We start from the raw sequence: 23,176 nt of genomic DNA, 5'->3' as shown, positions 1-23,176 counted from the left end.
CGCGTGGACGCCGAGCGGAGAGAACCTCGCAGCGCAGCCGCCGACCGCCAGCAGCCGTAGCTCGCGCGCCTTTGTTAAGGCACGTGGTCACTGGCGAGTGTGCTACGGAAGCTGCCGCGAACCTTCACTGCTGACTACTCGCTTGCGAGTGCGTCAGCGGCGAAATTGTCGTGCACTCCTCGTTACCGGCTGCGAATCAAATCGATTCAGTAATCGATTTGTGCCGCGCCTAGGGACCGTTAGGGCACGACGTGAGCCAGGACCCCCTTCACGTGGGACAAGTCCGCGGTCACTAGAGTAGAGACGACCATCTTTCCTACCTACCACACAGCTGCCCTATGGACCGACTAACGACCAGTGACGCTGACCAGGCATACCTGCCCACCGCTGACTCGAACCACCGTGACCGAGAGTTCATCCTCATGAACAAAATCGCTCACGGGGGCTCTTACCCCGGTCGAGATGACGACTTGGCGGCCATGATTACCTCCGGAAATATCCGGAAAGCCGCTGCACTACCGAGCTCGGGGAAGCAAGAATCGGGCGTGCCACCGAGAGCCTCGCCGGTCGCACCGCAAGAAATTGCGGTCCCGGCGACGGCGACCTCGAAGGGAGTTGCGCCGCTGGACTCGACCACCCAAGAGGTCGATGCTCCCCCGGTTGCCCCACTGGCCCCGATGCCACAAGAAGAACCCCTTGTCTCGCTAGTAGACGCGCCGTCCTGCGTTGGGGACATCCCTGCGGTCTGGACGGGCGCTAAGACAGCACAAGAGGCTACCGAGATGGAGGTCATCGACCTCCCTGACGCGAACCTTGCCGAGGCAATCGCCGAGGCAGAGAGTCGCGATGCAGACCATGACGACGCCCGTGCGCCCAGGAAGCGCCGGGCCACGACACACGACGACTCAGACACGCACTCCTCGACCTCTGACTCTGCAAGGCCGAGGAAGAAGGCACCCAGAGCCTCCCGCGCTGCCGCTGCAGCGGCTGGGAGGGCTGGTGCTAGTGCCGCCAAGGCACCACACCCGACGAGGACACAGCAGCCCACTGCGACAGTTGCTGCCTCCAGGCAGCCTGATGAGGACGGCTTTGTTGCCCCACCTAGGAGGCACACCGCCAAGGCTGCCGCACTGCAGCCACCGCAGCCGCTGCCGACCACAAATGCGTTCGCAGGGGCGAACGCAGACGAGATGGAGGACGACGAGGCGCCCCTGGCGCCGCCACAGAGGAAGCCGCCGCCCCCACCACCCATCGTCGTCCAATGGGACGGCGAGTACAGAAACTTCGAGCAAAAGCTCGTCAGGTTGGCCGCGTCAACCACCCTCAAGTCTGCCGGCCGCGACCTCTACAAGGTCACGGTCACGTCACATGAGGAATACCGTGCGGTGATGGACGCCATCTGCAAGGAAGGCCTCCATTGCTACACTCACCCCTCTGAGCCGCTCAAACTCCTGAAGGTGGTATTCCGCCACCTTCCCCTCAAGTTTGGTGCGGACTACCTACGTGAGGAGCTTGAAGACATGGGATTCGGCATCAGGTCAACAGGCCTGATGAAGTCTCCCAGGACCCACCGCGACATGCCGCTGTACCAAGTTGTCCTAGTCGACAACCTGGAAAATCGGAAGATCTTCCAGGTACAGCGGGTCGGCCGTGTCAAGGTCGAGGTCGAACCGCTTAGGGCCAAAGGCAAAAGGGCCCAATGTTTCTCCTGTCAGCGGCTGGACCATGTCTCAAGGTACTGCTCCATGCCCCCCCGCTGCGTCACGTGCGCGGGACAGCATGAGAGCCGATCTTGCGGCCTCCCCCGCGAGGACAAGCTGACCTGCTGCAACTGCGGCGGGCCGCACGTAGCCTGCTACAGAGGCTGCACGGCCTTCCAGAGGGGCCGGAACCAGCAGCGAGGCAGAGGTGCTCCTTCTAGAAAGGTGCACCCTACCACCAGCTTCGCTGCCGCCACCAAGAGCGGGCTACAGCGCTCTGGCCATCACGATGGAGAGAGACAGCAGACGTCTGCGCCTTCCACGGCTCCGCCCGAGAGGGCGGCAGCTCTCGTGGCCGCGCCTGACGCGCGGGTTGCCCGTCCACGCAGGCGTCGCCGGCGCGCAGGGCGTGCCACCCGTGCCGCAGCGCAACAGACTGTCACCGACACTCCGCCGCAGCAGCGGCAACCAGCCCGCGCTGCGCCACGGCTGCAGCCGGACACTGTCACCCCGCGGCAGTCAACGCCACCAGAGAGGCCCCAGTCAACCGCCCCTGTGGCGGAGGTCGCCCCAGCGACATCCGGCGTCTCCTCTGCACCAGAAGCAGCAGCTGAGCTCCGATCGCTTCTGCGATCGTTGAGCCAGGTGCTCGAGCAACTGCCGGTGCTCGTCACCGCAGTCACGGCGGCCCTCCAGGTCGGCGTAGTTCCCCAACCCCGCCATGGATAACAACCATGTCCACGGCCTCACCATCTGCGCGTTTAACGCGAACAGTCTGTACCCACAGCAAGGGGAATTCAGGGAGTTCTTGCGCGACGAGGCAATAGACGTTTGCCTCGTGTGCGATACCTTCCTGAAGCCTGGGGTGCATGTTAATGTGGCCAACTACCGGTGTTACCGCACCGACAGGCTGACCCACGGCGGAGGGACGGCCGTTTACATCAGGGCCTCCCTAAAACACCATGAAGTCCAGCTTCCGCCCCTTGCCGCTGTGGAAGCCACTGGGGTGGCTGTTACCACTACGGCAGGGGTGATCACCTTCGTCGCGGTCTACAGGCCGCCGAGGGGACTGCTCCAGGAGGCTGACTTCGATGTCCTACTGGCGTTGCGCGGGAAGATTTTCATTGCGGGTGACCTTAACGCTAAGCACACGCAGTGGAACTCCCGCCTCACCAACACCAGTGGCCGCCGCCGCCTCCTCCGCGCCACGCAACGGCATGGCGCGATCGTGCTGGGGCCCTACGATCACACCGTATTTCCCCACAGAGGCCAGTCTGACGTGCTCGACATCGCGGTACTGAAAGGTGTCGGGCACTTCACATCTGCCACCGTCCGTAGCGCCCTGTCGTCCGACCACCTCCCGGTAGTCTTCGACATGGACGTCATCGGCGCGTCCCTGCCGGTCGCCCGCCGCAACTTCCGCGGCATCGACGAGGCGCGCTTCCGAGCGGAGGTCTTAGACCGCCTCGAGGGAGCGCCTGACCCGTACGTGGAAGGTGCGGACGGGGCACTGAACTACTTCACGCGCCACACACTCGCGGCCGCAGAGGTGGCCACCCCCAGGCAGCCAGGACGGCCGCGTGAGATGTCTCGCCAACTCCCCCCGCACATCCTGGAGGCGATCACTGACAAGAATCGCCTCTTTCGGGAGTGGCAACTCACACGGCTGCCGGAAACGAAACGCCGCCTCAACAGGGCGCGGCGTGAGATTCGGGCAGCCATTGAAGAGCACAGAAACCGCGACTGGGCGGGCCTGGTGGCTACCCTCACGACAACGGACGGCAGCGCATGGCGGACCGCCAAGCGCTTCCTCCGGAGACACCAACGCGTTCCGCCTCTCCAAGTGGGGGGAAACGTCGTCTGCGAGCCAGATACAAAGGCGAGTGTCCTCGCAGACACATTCGCGGAGAACTTCCAACCCGCCGAAGGCGTCGTCGACGTCGACCACGTCCGCATGGTGGAGGACCGCCTGCCGGTCTTCCTCGCTGCGCGGGCCGACGACGACGAGATCGAGGAGATATCGGCGGAGGAAGTAGACCTGCAACTCCGTCGCCTCAATCCCAAAAAGGCGGGTGGCTCGGACGGGGTCACCAACTGTCTGCTGAAGATGCTGCCGCCGGAGATACACCAGACTCTGGCGGACATCTTTAACAGCATTCTTCGCACTGGCACCTACCCTTCCGCGTAGAAACACGCGGAAGTGATTGCCATACCAAAGAGCAGGAAGGACCCCCGCCAGGCAGCGAATTACAGGCCGATCAGCTTGCTCCCGTCCCTCTCAAAAGTATTTGAGCGGCTGTACGTGGGGCGGCTGCTCCGCCACGCCACGGAGCAGCAACTCATCCCGGAGGAGCAATTTGGGTTTCGGAGCGGCCATTCTACCAGCCAACAGCTGCTGCGCCTGGTGGAGCAGGCGATGCGAGCGCTGGAGACGCGGGAGTACCTCGGGGCGGTGCTTCTTGATGTCTCCAAGGCCTTTGACTGCGTGTGGCACGACGGCCTCGTGTACAAACTCTTTGCACACGGGGTACCGACGTCACACGTGGTCCTGCTGCGCTCGTATCTCTCGGGACGAACGTTCCACGTCCGAGCAGACGGAGGCATCTCCACAGATAGACAGATCCGCGCGGGAGTGCCACAGGGGTCGGTACTCGGCCCCCTGCTGTACTCCCTCTACACAGCCGACGCTCCGCTGGTGGCACGCGTGGAGTTAGCACTTTATGCTGACGACATAGCGCTGTTCACCCGCAGCATGAACGCGGCCGAGATGCGCCGTCGCCTCCAGCTCGGATGTGACGTCCTGGGGGCCTGGTCCACCAAATGGCGATTAAAATTTAACGCCGCAAAGAGCCAGGCCATTGTCTTCAGCAGGAAAAGGCTACCTCCGAACCTGCAGCCAGTCACGATCATGGGAGGCCCCATTCCATGGTTGCGGACAGGAAAGTACCTCGGGGTGACGCTCGATCGGCGCCTGACCTGGCTCCCCCACGTCCGTGACGTCAGGGGGCGAGCAGTGGGGTGTCTTCGTGCGCTGTACCCGCTGCTCAACCCCTCCTCCACACTCCCGCCAAGACGCGGCCCACTCTGTATCTGGCCCTGGTACGGCCGATACTAGAGTATGCTGCCGTGGTGTGGGGCAACGCTGCCGCCACACACATCGCGGTGCTTCAGCGCGTACAGAACAGGGCGCTGCGCCTTGCCCTTCATAAGCCGCCTCGCTATCCTACGAGGCTACTGCACGAGGAAGCAGGCGTCCCGCTACTGCGGGACCGCTTCCAGCACATCGCCAGAGGGTTCTACAACGCTGCAGAACACTCTGGCAGCCGCCTGATTCGTGGGCTGGGCCGCCAGGTCCACCACAGGCCGACTACACGCTGGCCCGACCTCCTGCGGGAGTAGACAAACTCCCACGGAGGCGATGACGCCACATAGAGCGCCTCCCTAGTCAGAGGCGCTCCCCGAGGAAAATCCGAGGAGTTAGGTAATCATATTCAAAAGAGAGGTCTATGCAGGAACAGCAGCTACGCTGCTTACCCTGCCTCCACACCTGGCAGATGTTGCCAGTGTTTTACAGTGACAGTGACAGTGACAGTGACAGTGACAGTGACAGTGACCCCTGACGACCATTCAGCCGCTTGCTGCCGCGGAGGACGGAACGTCGTGTACGTGCCTCCGCCTTTGTTCGCTCGCTGCGGGATTTCCCGGCCGGCCGCGCTGCTTTCGAGCACGTGGCCTGATGCTGGCTTAGCGCTCGCGCTTTGCTAGCAAGCAAAATTGTCGTGTCATCGTAGATACCACCAGTACATCACGCTGCAGAGCTCCCACTCTGCTTCCTCCGAGTCTAGGGACTTATCCAAGTCAGGGCCCGTGGCGCTGCCCGGTGTCCCGCGCTTGTGTAGCTTAGGGTCAGCGCTGCCCCAGATACCCTGCGGTGTTAAACAGGTGCATCTGACTTCTTTAGCGTATGGTGGACTTTCCAAACTGTCCGACGTCTGAGCAAACTGCCCCTGGGCAGGCCTCTAACCCAATCCGCTGTGGAAGCCCACAGGGCGACCACAGCCTAAACATGTCGACACAAAACACCACACGAAAACAATCTCGGATACCAGACGAACTAGACGCGATGTCTGAAAGCCAGCCCAAGAGGCAGGCTATGGAGGAGGAAGCAACAGCTGCTGCAACTCCGTTACCAGAGGACGGTGAGGACATGGAATATGAGGCAAATGTCCCTACCAATAACAGATTCGAAGCGCTCACAGGAGACGCTGCTGACGTTCCCCAGCCAGGCCCCTCACTATCTCAGGGTCCTCGTAAATTTAAGGTCCCCCCCATAGTCTGCTACATGACTAAGGGATACCTAGAACTAGTCAAAGAACTGAAGCCAGGACTAAAAAGTAAAATTCTGTGCTCCTACAGAAAGGACACGATTAAAATGCAGGTAGACAACCTAGTTGACTACCAATATGTTATTGAGAATCTCAATCTAAGGAAAATCCAGTACCACACGTACGACTTAGATCCTAAGAAATTCGTCAAAGTTGTTGTCAGAGACCTTCCGATAGAGGCGGAGGATATCCAAGTCATGGATGCCATCAAGGAGCTAGGATATGACGTGCAAAACGTCATCGCGTTTAAAAAAGTCGAGGAGGTAAATGGGAAGCAGGAACTGGGCAAAATGCCCATGTACTGCGTCACCCTAACCAGGACCCCAAACTGGGACTCCATCTATAAAGTCAAACTCCTATTCGACTTCAAATGTAGGATCGAATCATACAAAAAGTCGGATGGGCCTACGCAATGTTACAGGTGCCAGCGGTTTAACCATGGCTCCCGAAGCTGTACAGCAAACCCCCGCTGCGTCAAATGTGGCGGAGACCACCTCAGTAGTCTCTAAAAAACCTAAATCGGCTCCACCAAAGTGCGTCCACTGCCAAGGGGCGCACCCAGCCAACTTTAGAAGATGTCCCACTTGGGTTGCATTGACCCAACAAATGAGAGCCAGTTCTGGTCAACAGGTGGCAGCTACGCCTAGAGTACCAGCTCCCGCAATAAACGCACAAAATTTTCCAAACCTGAGGAAACGCCAGCAGCCGCCAACCACCCAGACGCCTGCTGGAAGACCCTCAATCACTCCCCTCCCCTCCTCTACCCGCCCAGTCGTGACTGCAGCGGCAGCACCGCCGCGCCGCCCGGCATGGAACATCCCTCCAGGACCCTCCCCCGCACAAAACAACTCCGGAGAAGCGTTTGAGCAACTCCAAGATATCCACCGCCTGTTTGGGAACTGCAACCTGACTCATCTAATTCATACCGTGAAGACCACTCTAGAGAGGTTGACACAAACGCCAGACGCGATGTCTAAAATAATGGTAATTGCTCAGGGAATCATGACTCATCAATGGACCCTAGACGCAATGACCACATCGCTATATTAAACTGGAATGCCGACGGCATCTCCGATCAAAAGCACTCAGTCGAGTACTTCCTTGATGATTATGGTATAGATGTGGCTCTTGTTACAGAAACCCACCTAGACCCACAAAAGTCCTTGTCGATTAGGAACTATACCATGTACAGAACTGATAGAGTAAACCGACCTAAAGGCGGAACCCTAGTTTTAGTTAAGAATAGACTACCACATAGGCTTATCACAATCCCTCCACTGACCAGAGTGGAGGCAACGGCCATAGAAATTACACTCCTGGAAATGGAAAAAAGAACACATTGACACCGGTGTGTCAGACCCACCATACTTGCTCCGGACACTGCGAGAGGGCTGTACAAGCAATGATCACACGCACGGCACAGCGGACACACCAGGAACCGCGGTGTTGGCCGTCGAATGGCGCTAGCTGCGCAGCATTTGTGCACCGCCGCCGTCAGTGTCAGCCAGTTTGCCGTGGCATACGGAGCTCCATCGCAGTCTTTAACACTGGTAGCATGCCGCGACAGCGTGGACGTGAACCGTATGTGCAGTTGACGGACTTTGAGCGAGGGCGTATAGTGGGCATGCGAGAGGCCGGGTGGACGTACCGCCGAATTGCTCAACACGTGGGGCGCGAGGTCTCCACAGTACATCGAAATTTGTCGCCAGTGGTCGGCGGAAGGTGCACGTGCCCGTCGACCTGGGACCGGACCGCAGCGACGCACGGATGCACGCCAAGACCGTAGGATCCTACGCAGTGCCGTAGGGGACCGCACCGCCACTTCCCAGCAAATTAGGGACACTGTTGCTCCTGGGGTATCGGCGAGGACCATTCGCAACCGTCTCCATGAAGCTGGGCTACGGTCCCGCACACCGTTAGGCCGTCTTCCGCTCACGCCCCAACATCGTGCAGCCCGCCTCCAGTGGTGTCGCGACAGGCGTGAATGGAGGGACGAATGGAGACGTGTCGTCTTCAGCGATGAGAGTCGCTTCTGCCTTGGTGCCAATGATGGTCGTATGCGTGTTTGGCGCCGTGCAGGTGAGCGCCACAATCATTACTGCATACGACCGAGGCACACAGGGCCAACACCCGGCATCATGGTGTGGGGAGCGATCTCCTACACTGGCCGTACACCACTGGTGATCGTCGAGGGGACACTGAATAGTGCACGGTACATCCAAACCGTCATCGAATCCATCGTTCTACCATTCCTAGACCGGCAAGGGAACTTGCTGTTCCAACAGGACAATGCACGTCCGAATGTATCCCGTGCCACCCAACGTGCTCTAGAAGGTGTAAGTCAACTACCCTGGCCAGCAAGATCTCCGGATCTGTCCCCCATTGAGCATGTTTGGGACTGGATGAAGCGTCGTCTCACGCGGTCTGCACGTCCAGCACGAACGCTGGTCCAACTGAGGCGCCAGGCGGAAATGGCATGGCAAGCCGTTCCACAGGACTACATCCAGCATCTCTACGATCGTCTCCATGGGAGAATAGCAGCCTGCATTGCTGCGAAAGGTGGATATACACTGTACTAGTGCCGACATTGTGCATGCTCTGTTGCCTGTGTCTATGTGCCTGTGGTTCTGTCAGTGTGATCATGTGATGTATCTGACCCCAGGAATGTGTCAATAAAGTTTCCCCTTCCTGGGACAATGAATTCACGGTGTTCTCATTTCAATTTCCAGGAGTGTAAAATAGGCCAGCACCATGTAGTATTAGTTGCAGCCTACAACCCTCCTGATGGGCGTATCCCTCCAGGTGACTTAGACATAATTTTTAGATTAAGTCAAAGAGTCGTCATTGGTGGAGACTTAAACTCAAAAAGCAGATCGTGGGGCTGTAGGGCGAACAATGCCAGCGGAACTGCACTTAAAAACTACCTTGAAGGAAAGAATAACATCACTCTAATAGCACCTGAAGAGCCAACGCATTTTCCAAGAAGGGAAATGAATCACCCGGATATACTTGACATATTCTTGATAAAAAATTTCCCCTGGGCCCAAAACCCCACGGTCCTAAACCAGCTCGACTCCGATCATAATCCTGTTACATTAGAGCTAGCTGGTGCCGGACATGTCTCAAGCACCAACGTGTTCAACACATACGAGACTGACTGGGAGCAATACACCAACTTGGTAGGCCTGCACACAGATGAGATACCACCCATGACGAACAGGAGACGCATTGATAATGCAATCGAACAATTAACCAGCATAGTGAAAGAATGCCAACGGCTTTCAACCACGAAAACCCGCCACGAGAGGGGCCGACAGGACCTGCCAGACGAACTCCAAGTACTTCTCAGTACTAAGCGGAGGTTCCGAAAGCGCTGGCAGACCTATCGGGACCCAATCGATAGGCGGATAATGAACAGTCTCGCCCAAGAACTTAGACTCCGACTGGCTGAATACAGGAGTGCTCGCTGGGAAGGCACATTACAACAAACGGAAAATAATCCTCAGAAATTCTGGAGAATAGTCAAAAGCCGAAAAGAGAAGCCCCGAAGCATCCAGCCACTACATGGAGAAAACGGCCTCGTCTACGACCCCCCCAGAGAAAGCGGAGGCTATGGCCAACTCTCTCGAACTTCAGTTCAAGATCCATAACATCGACGATGAAGAAGCAGACGCCCAAGAGGAACGAGTGGAGAGGGAGGTTCCCAGAATCCTGCGACGCGCATCACCAACTTCCTTCGAGCCCGTCACATCCCAAACTGTCTGTTCGATCATTAAAGGGCTCGGCAACTCCAAGTCCCCTGGTCCAGATGGCATACGCAATCTACAGCTCAAAAACCTACCACCCACAGCACTCCTCTACCTTACAGCAATCTATAACTCCTGTCTCCAGAAGATGTATTTCCCATCCTCATGGAAAATAGCAAAAGTAATTACCCTTCCAAAACCCAACAAAAATCCCTTATTCCCCAGAATTATCGCCCTATATCACTCCTCAGCTCCCTCGGAAAAATCCTAGAACGCCTGATCCTAGCAGCCCTTAAATCCTTCCTCACTGAACATAATATAACCATCCCAGAACAGTTTGGCTTTCGTGCTGGGCATGGCACCATTTCCCAAGCCACCCGAGTCATCGAACAGATATGTAAGGCAAGGGCCAAAGGGCAGAGCACAGGCGCGGTCTTCTTAGATGTGGAAAAGGCTTTTGACCGAGTCTGGCACGACGGCTTAATTTACAAGCTCCACCAATGCGACTCTCCTGTACACTTAGTAAAAATCCTGGCTTCTTTCTTAGAAAGCAGAAAATTTTTTGTTATGTTAGATAGTAATAAAAGTAGCCTTAAGGACATAGAAGCAGGTGTCCCCCAAGGATCTGTATTAGGCCCATTCCTATACAGCCTGTACACAAATGATATACCAAAAAGTCCCAACACCCATATTGCACTGTTTGCGGACGATACGGCCGTCTATGCAAGCCACCCGAACCTAAATTACGCGACACACCACCTACAGAGACACCTAGATTTAATCACACAATGGTGTAATATTTGGAAAATTAAAATAAACGCAGAGAAATGTAATTCAATCATGTTCACCACCAGGAGAAGGCCTCCAAACCGCCAAGTATCCATTGATGGTACGGACCTCCCCTGGTGTAACGAAGTGAAATATCTAGGACTAATGATACACGCCAAACTGCTGTGGAACTCCCAAATTACAAATGCGTGTAATAGAGGTTCGGGTAGCATCTACAACCTATATCACTGCTGAAAGGCAATGGCCTGTCCACCAGCACTAAGCTTAAAATATGGAAGATGGTAGTCCTACCATCTCTACTATATGGCTGTGAGGTCTGGGGAATGGCAGCAGACTGTCACCACAAAAAGCTACAGGTTCTCCAGAACAAGGCACTGAGAATCATTACAGACGCGCCCTGGTTCGTCTCAAATAACACAATCCACAACGATACAAACATGCCAACCATCAGCACACTCATCCAACAGAAAACACAATCATTCTATACATCTTCTGAAAACTCGCCGCATCATCTCATTTCCGCACTCTGATCAGATCCATTTCACATCAATTACAAACATCCGAAAAACACAATAACTCGACACTACAGAGTATAACACATTCACAACACAATACATGCACTAACACAAATAACTCATGCAAATAAACCAACATGTCAAAACCCCCTAGCTCATGACAGAAGGCAAAATGGCGAAGTCCACTGGCGCTTCAAACGCTGACGGGCACGACCAAACTGGCCCGACATGATACACCGTCCGTCCGTCCGTCCCTGACGACGGCCCTCCAGGCCATCGCCCAGCCCCCCAGTCATGGATAGCGACCATAACCATGGCCTGACTATTTGCGTTTTCAACGCAAACAGTCTTGTACCGTAGCAGGGTGAATTTAGGGAATTTCTACACAGCGAGGCAGTGGACATCTGCCTCGTCTGTGAAACATTCCTAAAACCCGGTGTGCACGTCAGGGTCGCAAACTACAGCTGCTACCGCACCGACCGGCCGACCCACGGCGGTGGTACGGCGGCGTATGTCAGGTCGTCCCTGCGGCACTACCCGGTGCAACTGCCACAACTCGAGCACATTGAAGCCACCGGCGTGACCGTCAACACGTCTGTCGGCAAGATCACCTTCGTGGCGGCATACCGGCCGCCGCGGGGTGTTCTGCAAGAGGCCGATTTCGACACCCTACTGGACATGGAGGGGAGGCTGTTCATCGGGGGGGACTTTAACGCAAAGTCCGCCCACTGGAACTCCCGCCTCACAAATGTCAGCGGGCGCCGACTTGAACGCGCCGCCCTCAGACACGGCGCCATCATTCTAGGGCCCTACGACCCAACCCACATCCCAGTGCGCGGACAACCAGACGTTCTCGACGTTGCTATACTGAGGGGGGTCGATCGGTTTACGACTGCCGAGACGAGTACAGCTTTGTCATCAGATCACTTGCCAGTGATCTTTGACATAAACGTCGTCGGCGCGGCGCTGCGGGCCGGTCGTCCATCCTTCAGGAAAGTCAACGTCGAGCACTTCCAAACCGAGGTACGGGAGTACCTCACAGATGCCCCTGATCCGGAGGAGGTGGGGGCGGAAGCCGCCATCACCTCCCTAAATCAGGCGCTCCTGCGAGCTGCAGAGACTGCCACACCTGGTCGCACTCGTCAGCCGCAAGACAGGTCGCGACGCCTCCCACAAGAAATACGGGACCTTATAGTGGCGGAAAACCATCTTTTCCACGAGTGGCAAATAACGCGACAGCCAGAAACGAAACGCCGCTTAAACCGCATGCGTCGTGCCATCACTGCGGCCGTCCGCGAACACCGCAACCAAGCATGGGCCGACCTTGTCGAGTCCCTCGACCCGGACGACGGCAGTGCATGGCGAGTCGTGAGAGGTTTTCTGCGCCGCAGGCAGCGCATTCCTCCCCTGCAACTCCGTCAGGACCACTACTGCGAGCCGGACGCCAAGGCAAGTGTCCTAGCGGACACCTTTGAGGCAAACTTCCGACCCGTGATAGAAGACATCGACGTGGCCCACGTCCGTCTAGTGGAAGAACGTCTCCCAGTCTTCCTCGACGCACGAGAGGAGGGTGACAGCATAGACCCCATCACCGCCGAAGAAGTCGCATTGCAACTCCGATCGCTCAACGCCCGGAGGGCAGGTGGCATCGACGGGATCCCGAACTCACTCCTTAGGAATCTTCCTCAGGAGTACGAGCAATACCTGGCCACAGTCTTTAACGAAATCCTTGCCTCGGGTGTCTACCCCTCGGTGTGGAAACATGCCGAGGTGGTGGCCATCCCGAAGCAGGACAAGGACCCCCGGTCGCCATCCAGCTACAGGACCATCAGCCTCCTCCCATGTCTCTCAAAGGTTTTCGAGAGACTTTACGTGCGGCGACTTCTACAACACGTGGACCAGGAACACATACTGCCAGACGAGCAGTTTGGTTTTCGTGGAGGTCACTCCACGACCCACCAGCTGCTCCGCCTCGTGGAACCAGCTATGAGGGCGCTGGAGACCAGGGAATACCTTGGGGAGGTATTCCTGGATGTCTCACGCGCCTTCGACTCCGTGTGGCATGACGGCCTCGTCTACAAGTTGGTTGTACTCGGGGTACCGACGTCGCACGGAGTGCTTCTCAGGTCCTACTTATCTGGCAGGACCTTCCACGTCCGGGTAGAACAGGGAAGGTCCACAAAGAGACCCATACGTGCCGGCGTACCGCTGGGGTCGGTACTCGGCCCCATACTTTACTCGCTTTTCACCGCCGACGCTCCGCGAGTGAACGGAGTAGAGTTGGCCCTCTATGCGGACGACACTGCTCTGTTCACCCGGAACATGAACGCGCATACCATGGGGCGTCGCCTCCAGCAAGGATGTGAAGCGCTTGGTGCTTGGGCCGCCATGTGGCGCCTTAAATTTAACGCTGGCAAGAGCCAGGCGGTGGCGTTCACGAAGCGCAGAGTGCCGCCAAACCTAGAAGCCCTACACATCGCGGGAGGCCCCATCCCGTGGTAAAAAACAGCTGCCTACCTCGGAGTGAGACTAGACCAGCGGCTCACCTAGGCCCCACACATCCAGTGGATCCGAAACAAGGCGATAGGGCGGCTTCGTGCACTCTATCCCTTGTTAAACCCGGAGTCCACATTGCCCTCCCGTCACGGCATCACGCTGTATCTGACACTGGTACGCCCAGTGTTAGAGTACGCGGCCGTGGTGTGGGGCAATGCCGCCGACTCCTCCATACGATCGCTACAACGCGTACAAAACAAGGCGCTGAAACTTGCGCTGGGCCTCCCAAGTTCTACCCCCACCACCTTTCTCCATGAAGACACGGGTATCCTGACGTTGCGGGACCGATTCCGAGTCCTAGCACGTCAGTTTTACCAAAAAGCGGGTCAATCCCGCAATCGGCTCATTCAGGGCTTGGGCCAGCAGCAACACCACCGACCAACTACCCGTTGGCCGGACCTGTTGCGGGAATAACACTTCCCCCAACAACACCAGGACCCACGAGATAAACACCGAGGAGACCCCAACAATGGTTAGGAAGTCTTTTCTAAAACATCTATTTCAGGTTCTGCAGGAACAGCACACAAGTGCTTACCCTGCTCACACACGTGCCTCAGGTAGGCACGTCAGTAACGCAGTCGGAGTCGGACCCCCTGACGAGTCAGTCAGCGGTGGCGAGCGGGTGCGTGTTGTCGGGCGCTCTGCAACTGCCGCGTAAAGAGTAAGAGAGGGCGGTTCCGTGGTGAGTGCGCGCGTCTCGGCAATATTGTCGTGTTCCTCGAAAGCAAATTGTCGTGAAGAGACGCCGCACTCGCCATGGGCAAAGGGAAACGCGGCAAGCGCAACTCACCCGCTAACATGCTAACTCGCGCAGACTTTCTCCGGTCGGACGGCAGCGAGCGCAGCGTCTCTTCAGACCGACGCAGCTGCTCCGTAGCACCGCCTACCCGCGCAGAAGAAGAGTTGGTAGCACCATCATCTTCTCGACCCACCGCCCAAGTTCTCCCTGTGTGCATACGCTACACGGGTCGAGACTGGGTGGAGACATACGACGAGGTGGCAATGGATCTGCGCTACCAACCAAAAGTGCAGATGTTGGACAATGACGCCGCACTGTCCATCCAGCCACGCTCGCAGGAGGATCGAAAGATTCTCTGCGATAGGCTGAAACCGTACCTCACGGAGCCACCCACTACTTACAAGAAGAAACCGCTGCTGAAAGTCCTACTAAGGGGGCTACCATGGGTCATGACGACAGACGCGGTGCGTAAAGCCCTGTTGCACCATAACTATGATGCCATAGTTAAGCTGCACAACAGGACGAACAAGGAGAGGCCGCCACTGTTCATCCTGGCTGTCGAGTCGCCTCAAAAAGACTCCAGCCAAGAAGGCAATAAAGACGACGGAATCTGCGGGTTAACAACCCTTGCAGGTTTCGACGTGACGGTCGAGCCACTTCCGCCTGATCTCGACACGAAACCCCAGTGTTTCAAGTGTCAGAGGGAGGGTCACGTGGCAAAACACTGCCGCTTCGAAGCAAAGTGCGCCAAATGCGGTGGCGGTCACGACACCCACGAGTGCACTTTGTGTAGAGACGACAAACCAACATGTGTACGCTGTTGCGGCGACCATGTTGCCATTGGCGAGGCTGCCGGGCATTTTCCGCCCACACAGAAGTCTGCAGCAAGCAGAACCCGACGGCAACGAAGAAAAGGAGGAGGAGGAGGAGGCGGCGCAAGCGCGCCAGCGCTGAAGCCCCAGTGCAGGCGAACAAAGCAGCAGCGCCCCGCCACAACGCGCGGCCGGCCCCTCCACCCGCCAGTGGCAGAGGAGGTATGGGTGGTGGCGGTGGTCGGGGGGGGGGGGGGGGCCCTCGCGCGAGCCGGAGGGACGACACACAGAAAGCAGCAGCGGAGAGAGCTACATCGTCGCGAGGATGGAGGAAGCCGAGTCACGTTTCCGGATGGCCCTCCACGCGGAGATGGAGGCTGCCTGCCTCCTGCTAAGGGAAGCATGGGCTGTCCACCTGCGGCGTGACGTGCCGTCGGCACATAGCAGCGCGTCCGCGGCCACACAAACAGAAGAAGACACAAAGAGGCCGACGGCACACAGCAGCGCGTCCGCGGCCACGCAAACAGAGGATAACAGCAAGAAGAAAAAGAGGATGGTGATCAACCGCGCCAGCCAAACCACAGACGGCGCACAACCATCCCCACGGAAATCTGCGTGCGTGTCGAAGAGGGCACCCAGACGTCGTCCAAACGGTACAAGCGCCATAGAGGCACCCAAACCGAAACGGCGGATGCGGAGTCCATCGGCACGCAAACTGAAATGGCAGCTATGGAGCCCACTAGGTCTCCATGGAAGATGCACAAGATCACAACGAGCAGCAAACCTCTCATTCCGAGATCTCCCTCTCCAGAGGTAGAAGACCTCGGAATAAGACGAATACTAGGTGACGCACAAGAACGTGGCCCCAGCACAACTCCGGACGTGCCACTGAGACGACCTCCATGCTTGAGCCAGTACGAGTATATCACACAATGGAAACCTAGATAGATTCAATCTAATCAAGGCAGAAGGTTGCAAACAACCAGCAGCTCCAGCCGGGTTTTGCAGGTTTTCCTTAGGCTGTAAGGTGAATAACGGAGCTGTCCCCACAAGTTCCTGCAAATAAATTCCCAACTGGGAGATACAAGCCCCCCCCTCATACCCTAGACCAAAAAATAAAATAAATTGAGCCAAAACAGAACTACATTACGCTAAGGCTAAATAGAGCTAGTAGCTCTGCAGTAGCCCGCCCACCACCTCTCAGGTGTGGGAATGAAACTGTATATATAAAAAAAAAAACCTGACACTCGAGACTGGGACGCCGTAGCGGAAGGGTCAAGTGGCAGCGCAGCAGCGGACGGGCCGAGCGGCAGCGCAGTAGCGGAGGGGGGCGTCCAGCTTCCCCCCCTCCACGTCGAGCGGCGCAGCAGCTCTTCGGCAGCAGTTGCCAACCGGCAACCATCGCGAGAGGACGGCCACGTCTCACCATAAGAGCAGCGACATCACCCCGATCCCCAATCTGCCCTGGATTCCGGGACATAAAAAAAAAAAAAGCATATTTGTCGTTGTTGCACTTCTGCTGTTAACACAGCAGGGGTGAAAGCAAATTGTTGTTGTTTCACTCCGGCTTTTAACACAGCAAGAGTGACGGCAAAACTGTCGTGTCCCTCACCACAACAGTGCCGCACGGCAGTCAGATCTGCCACCCCCTCTGTAGGGAATAATCCGTGCCAGGGCCGAAGGCGCTGCCTCCGTAACCCGCGCACGCGTAGAGTGTAGGCGAGACTACCCGTGGAAACCTCGACCTTCTCAGGTCACAAAGAGGTGCCAACTAAGCGGGCACGTTTCGAACCCACGTGTGCGGCCACACACACAAACTCTACAACGGTACCACCAGACAGGATGGCGAAGTACGGACCTGCCAGCTCCTTGGACGACAGCCCGACCTCCCCCTCGGAATCTACTCTCACAGACACAACTCACGAGACACCAGATGACCCTGACTCGCACGGCCATGGTGAATGGCAGGAGGTGCGCCGCAACAAAAAAAGGCGCAGCTCGACCGGGAGCGCAGCCCACCCGACCAACACCAGGGACCCCAGACTGACCTGCTGACCCGCCAACCACAGACGCCGATGTTCCACTCTGAGACAACTACCTCCACGCGGCGAGATGCAACCTCGGCAGACACCCACCACGAGGAGAGAAGATCCACAACACGCACAACCTTCTTCTTTCGAAACCTCCCTGACAAAACGACAAATAAAAGTCTCGCGCTCAGGATAAGGGAATTCATCAGAGACCTCAACGGTACTCTTGACGTTTTTAGAGACGGTAAAACCGCTAAATTCACGGCAGATAAAGACTATGACCCAAGCCATTTACAAGCTAAACTCCGCCAGTTTGTTGATCCAAAAGTGACGGTAGAACGTAAAACGGTTAGGCAAGACCCCAACACAGCGCGCAAGCCGAAACCGCCAGTATTCAGTGCAGTGATCAAGGACATCTACTTCGATGTAGAGAAAGACGACGTTATCACTGAGCTTAAGGCGCAAGGCATCGAGGTACTGAACGCCTGGCGCATAAAGTCACGCAGAACCGGCCGCGAAGGCCCAATGTACAGAGTCCTTTCGCACAACCGGGAACACGTAGATTTCATGCTAGAAAACGGGGTGGACACCTTCCTTGCACATTATAGAGTGGAACCTTCACACGCCCCCCAGGCCTCAACCGGTCCAATGCCAGAGGTGTCAAGAATTCACCCACCACACAGACAAGTGCACAAACACACCGAAATGTAGCAGATGCGGACAGAGCCACCACATCTCGCAATGCGAACTGACACCAGAGAGATCACCCACCTGTGCTAATTGTGGAGGGACACACTCGGGGAGATCGTTCAAGTGTCACTCACGTCCACCTGTAGCAGAAAACGAACACCTACAGGCCCCATTACAGTTAGCTGACACCCCAACACAACAGCCAAACCAACAGACAGAACACCTGAACATCAATGATTTTCTAAAGACGATCACGTTCGCATTGACAACACTGATGCAAAGTCGCAAAAACGAGGTAGTTAACGCGATGAAACAAGTGGCCCGACGCTACTTCGACAGAGACCTAATTTACAATCAGAACGGACAGCAAGTGACCACGACCGTGACAAAACGCTCCTTCTCTCAGATAGTCAGAAGTTAAACACTCAACCTCCCCCCCACCCCACTCCACTCCCCCCCAACTGACTATGGCAGGACACACCACACGAGTACTTACCAACCTCCTGTTTGTCAATGCAGGAGGCATGAGACCGAAAAAAACCGTTACTAAACGACTTAATAACGAAGGAAGACATAGACATTTTTGGAATCGCAGAGACGTGGACAAGACCAACACACAACATGAAAGTTAACAAAGACTACGACCACTTTGCCAAACACAGACCAGACGGACGAGGAGGGGTAGCGATCTATTTCAAGAAGTCGATCCCAGCACAAGAAACTCCCCTACCACTCCAGTTTCAAGACATAGAAGCCGTAATGATTACAGTACCAAGACACAGACGACGACGACTGTTAATAGCTTGCCTATACGTCACCCCTGAAACCGAAATTCCCAGGGCGTTCCTAAGATACTTGACCACGTTTCCGGAGTATATACTAATGGGAGACCTAAATGCCAGGCACGATCTACTGGGAGACATTGCCATCAACAGAAATGGCGAGGACCTATTAGACTTCCTCACCACAGAGAACATGTCTAGACTACCCATGAATACCTACAGGCGTGGGGCACGCAGGCAACTCCCTACCCGACCACATATTACTCAGTCCCACCCTATACGACAATGACAGAAGCCACAATAGGCGACAGCATAACGAGCCAACACCTACCTATCGTCTTCGGCACCTCGGCCATAAATCCCCCAACAACACCTCAAATCTCACGCACCATCCGACTCTACAACAAAGCAGACTGGGACAAATATCAAAAGACTATAGACAAGGAACTACGAGCACCCCTGACAATAACGGACGACAGAGACATGAACTCTATCAACGACAGAATAATAAACACGCTGAAAACTGCCATCGACTCAACCATACCGACCCAAACAGTGCAGAACTGGAAACCTCAACTAACACCGGACATACTCCTTCTAATCAGGGAAAAAAGACGACTTCACACAGAAATCGTTAGGACAAAGAACCGTGACCTTAACCCAATTTGGAATGGACTAAACCTACGAATAAAACGACTGATCTCTGAACATAGACAGAAACAGTGGGATGAAACCTGCAGCAAACTCTACTACCGACAAGGACGAAAATTCTGGTCTAAATTCCAGACACTCACCGGACAATCCACAGACAGAAACCACAGACTGACAATAAACAACGCGACCACCACCAACCCCAAGGAAATTGCAGAGGCTTTCAAAGAGGTACTAACTGAAGCACACAGCTTTCCCCACGACCAACTCTTCGACGAAGACTTCCGACAGACAGTTAACGACGAACTCCCCACTCTACTCAACATGCCCACCGCACCTACAGAACTCGACCACCAGCTAATGAAAGAAATCACTGAATTCGAAGTTGAACACGCCATCATGTCAGGTAAAAACACGGCACCCGGGGAAAACGGAATAAGACGTATACACCTTCGAAAATGCCCTCTTCAGACCATCACCCCCCTTCTTACACTACTCTTTAACTACTGCCTGACGAACACCACCATCCCCACAGCGTGGAAAAAGACGAAGACGATTATGATACCGAAACCCGGTAATCCTAAAGCCGACCCAAAATCATACCGCCCAATATCTCTCATAGACGTACTAAGAAAGACTTTCAAAAGAATACTGACAGACAGACTAACCAAACACGCAGACGAATTACAACTAATCCCCCCACATACAGTCCGGCTTCCGCAAAAACCATTCGACCAACGACCCATTACTTAAACTAACGACCGACATTACGAAACACATTAACGTAGGACACTGCACGCTCGCTGTCTTCTTAGACATCGAGCGGGCTTTCGACAAAATGTGGCACGACGGACTAATATACAAACTATTAAAGACCGGAATCCCCCCCAAAGACGGTAAACATGATAGACTCCCTACTGAAAGACAGACTATGCCAAGTACACGTCAATGACGAAACCTCCGAACCATTCAGGCCCCAAGCGGGGGTAGCCCAAGGCGGAATCATCTCTCCATTACTATACGCCTTCTACACCAAAGACATACCGACTACCACAAGGACCAACGAACAAGTACAACTTTATGCTGACGACACGGCATACTGGACTTCCGGACCGAACATGACTACCATAAACCAACAAACTTTGACCTACTTAACACGACTGCAAGACTGGATGTGCAAATGGCGTATCAAACCAAACCCTGACAAGACGCAACTCATACTATTTAAACACAGACATATACACAGTAAGACGAACCAAAACCCTGACGACATCACACTCACGCTGTGGGGAACCAGACTGAACATATCCGACAAAGCCAAATATCTGGGGGTGACCCTAGATAAATATCTGAACCTAAAAGAACGCGTTAAGCAAACCCTCAACAAAGCCCGAAAAAGACAAAACCTCATTAGACTGGTACAAGGCAAATTCAACGGCTGCTGTGACAGAACAGCAATTAACACATACAAAACATTCGTTAGACCCCTCTTCGAATACGCAGCCGCGCCGCTAGCGGGAATGAATCGGACACAGACAGAACGACTATACCAGACTGAAAGACGTATACTACGTAGCATACTAAGAGTCCCGCCCACCACCCCCCGAACTGAGGTCTACGAGGAAGCTAGGGTCACACCACTGCAAACCAGACTCGCACTACTTAGAGCGCGGTATGGGAGACGCACTCTAACCAGACGGCACGACATGACACACATATTCACAGCCATACCACGCCACAGGAATAAGCCTAAATACAAATACACCTACCCACCACGCACCATCACATACAACACATTACTAACACACCCACAAACCATTGAGAACCATGAACAAGCAGGCCAAATTAGCATACTAGCGAACGATGAACCCACCCCTCCCCACTTACTGGCATTGGACCCTGACCCAATATAAATATAAGTACCGTAGCAGACACAGGATACTCCCACCCCTACTCTGATTAAAGCCACTCTTTCGTCTTCTCACATCATTTATAAATTTACAAATTTAATTTACCTAATGCTTAGACCCTTCCCTGCTTGACACAACAAGCTAAAACAACACAAAACTATCCATATAGAGTCTTGTTTTCATTTCACCATATTATATTGAGTTAATATCTATTTAATTTTCTATCCCCTTATGTATCATTTATGTTAAACAACTCCAAACTCACAATTTTATTTTCATCTATTAATTTATGTTATGTTTTATGTGAACCAGCACCAAACAATCCTATGGTGTTATATTTTATGTTATTTCACGAATTTGTTCGGCATTTTGCTCCCTTACTGAAACAAAAAAAAAAAAGTGTCATAGACTTAAGTTTAGCTGTAAGATTAGTTGTAAGATGGTCTAATAAAGGTTCAAAGGGAAAATATAAACACTGTGAAACTAAGGCCCCATAGAGCAGTCGCTCTCAGAAGGCCCACCTGTTCCCCTCAGGAACAGGAGTGAAAATGATAAAAAAAATAAAAAATAAAAATCCCTGACTCTCCACCAGACACCCCCGCCATCAACCATCACCCCCTCGTCGTGGTCGGCCACCATTCTCGCGACGAGGTCACAGCAGACGAGGACAACGAGGGCTGGACAGTGCAGCGCTCCAGAAGAAGACGCAAATCTGACAGCGACACCCTCTCTCCTCACCATCGCAGAGATCCGAGAAGGATTACACCGGAAAGGAGTCCTAGGATGGGCATCGAACCGAAAAGGCCCGCTGGAACGAAATCTCCCACCACTACGACTTAATTTCTCAAAAACTTGCCCGAAACAACGACCAACAAAACTCTGTCCCTGCAAATCAGGGAACACATCAGGGAATACAGCGGCTCCCTTAACGTCTTCAGGGACGGAAGAACCGCTAAACTCACGGCAGACAAACAGTACGATGTAAACTATCTGCAGAGAACCCTTCGGCAGTTTCTCCCAAGCAATGTCATCGCGGAGAAAAAAGTGAGCAGGCCGATTGCAGGCCCCTTGCCGAAGCCCAAACCCCCATCGTTTAGTGCAGTCATAAAGGACGTGTACTTCGATGTTGACAAAGACGATGTGATTTCTGAGCTGAAACTTCAGGGCCTAGAAATCAGCGCAGCATGGCGCATCAAATCGCGCAAAACAGGGAGATTTGGCCCGATGTTCAGGGTCATCTCCCTCAACCAAAAGCATATAGCCTTTATGCTCGAAAACGGCGTGCACGTTTTCTTATCGCACCAGACGGTCGAGCCCTCAAATCCACCAAAACCCCAACCCATACAGTGCCAGAGGTGCCAACAATTTAATCACCACACTAAAGACTGCACAGCCACCCCAAAATGCAGTCGCTGCGGCGGCAACCACCATCTTACCGAATGCGCCAGCGACGACCGCTCCACCCCTTCCTGCGCAAACTGTGGAGGACCACACTCCGCAAGGTCCTTCAAGTGCAAGGAAAGGCCCCCAGCAGCCATAAATGAAAGACTTCAGGCCCCTCTTCAGCTGGCCAACACCTCCTCCTCACAAGGAGAAGTCCTAAATATCGAGGACTTCCTGAAAGTCATGACCTCCCTAACCAACCTCTTCCAAGGCCGCAAAGAGGAAGTAATACAATTCGGCAAGTGGCCCAGCGCTTCTTCGACAGAACACTCTGCACAAATAACACTAATCGCAAATGAACCACCAACACCACCACACCTACTGGCACTAGACCCGGATCCCGATCCAATATAACCTCCCACACACCGGAACAACCCAAACATTGCACCGCCTTAGGCCAGGTAGCAGAGGAAACTGGTCACCCATTT

At 54.8% G+C, this 23,176-nt stretch overlaps 1 protein-coding gene across 1 annotated transcript; it reads left to right on the top strand.

Annotated features, from left to right (window-relative positions):
* Positions 1-338: 338 nt before the first annotated feature.
* On the top strand, positions 339-2,314 carry LOC124545585 (translation initiation factor IF-2-like). Its single transcript, XM_047124533.1, has 2 exons — positions 339-1,091; positions 2,090-2,314. The coding sequence occupies exons 1-2, from the start codon at positions 339-341 to the stop codon at positions 2,312-2,314; spliced, it is 978 nt and encodes a 325-aa protein (XP_046980489.1).
* The last annotated feature ends 20,862 nt before the right edge of the window (positions 2,315-23,176 follow it).

The sequence above is a fragment of the Schistocerca americana genome, chromosome 8 (genome assembly GCF_021461395.2).
Source record: "Schistocerca americana isolate TAMUIC-IGC-003095 chromosome 8, iqSchAmer2.1, whole genome shotgun sequence".
NCBI classification, from domain to species: Eukaryota; Metazoa; Arthropoda; class Insecta; order Orthoptera; family Acrididae; genus Schistocerca; species Schistocerca americana.
This window is presented reverse-complemented; position numbering and strand designations above follow the sequence as displayed.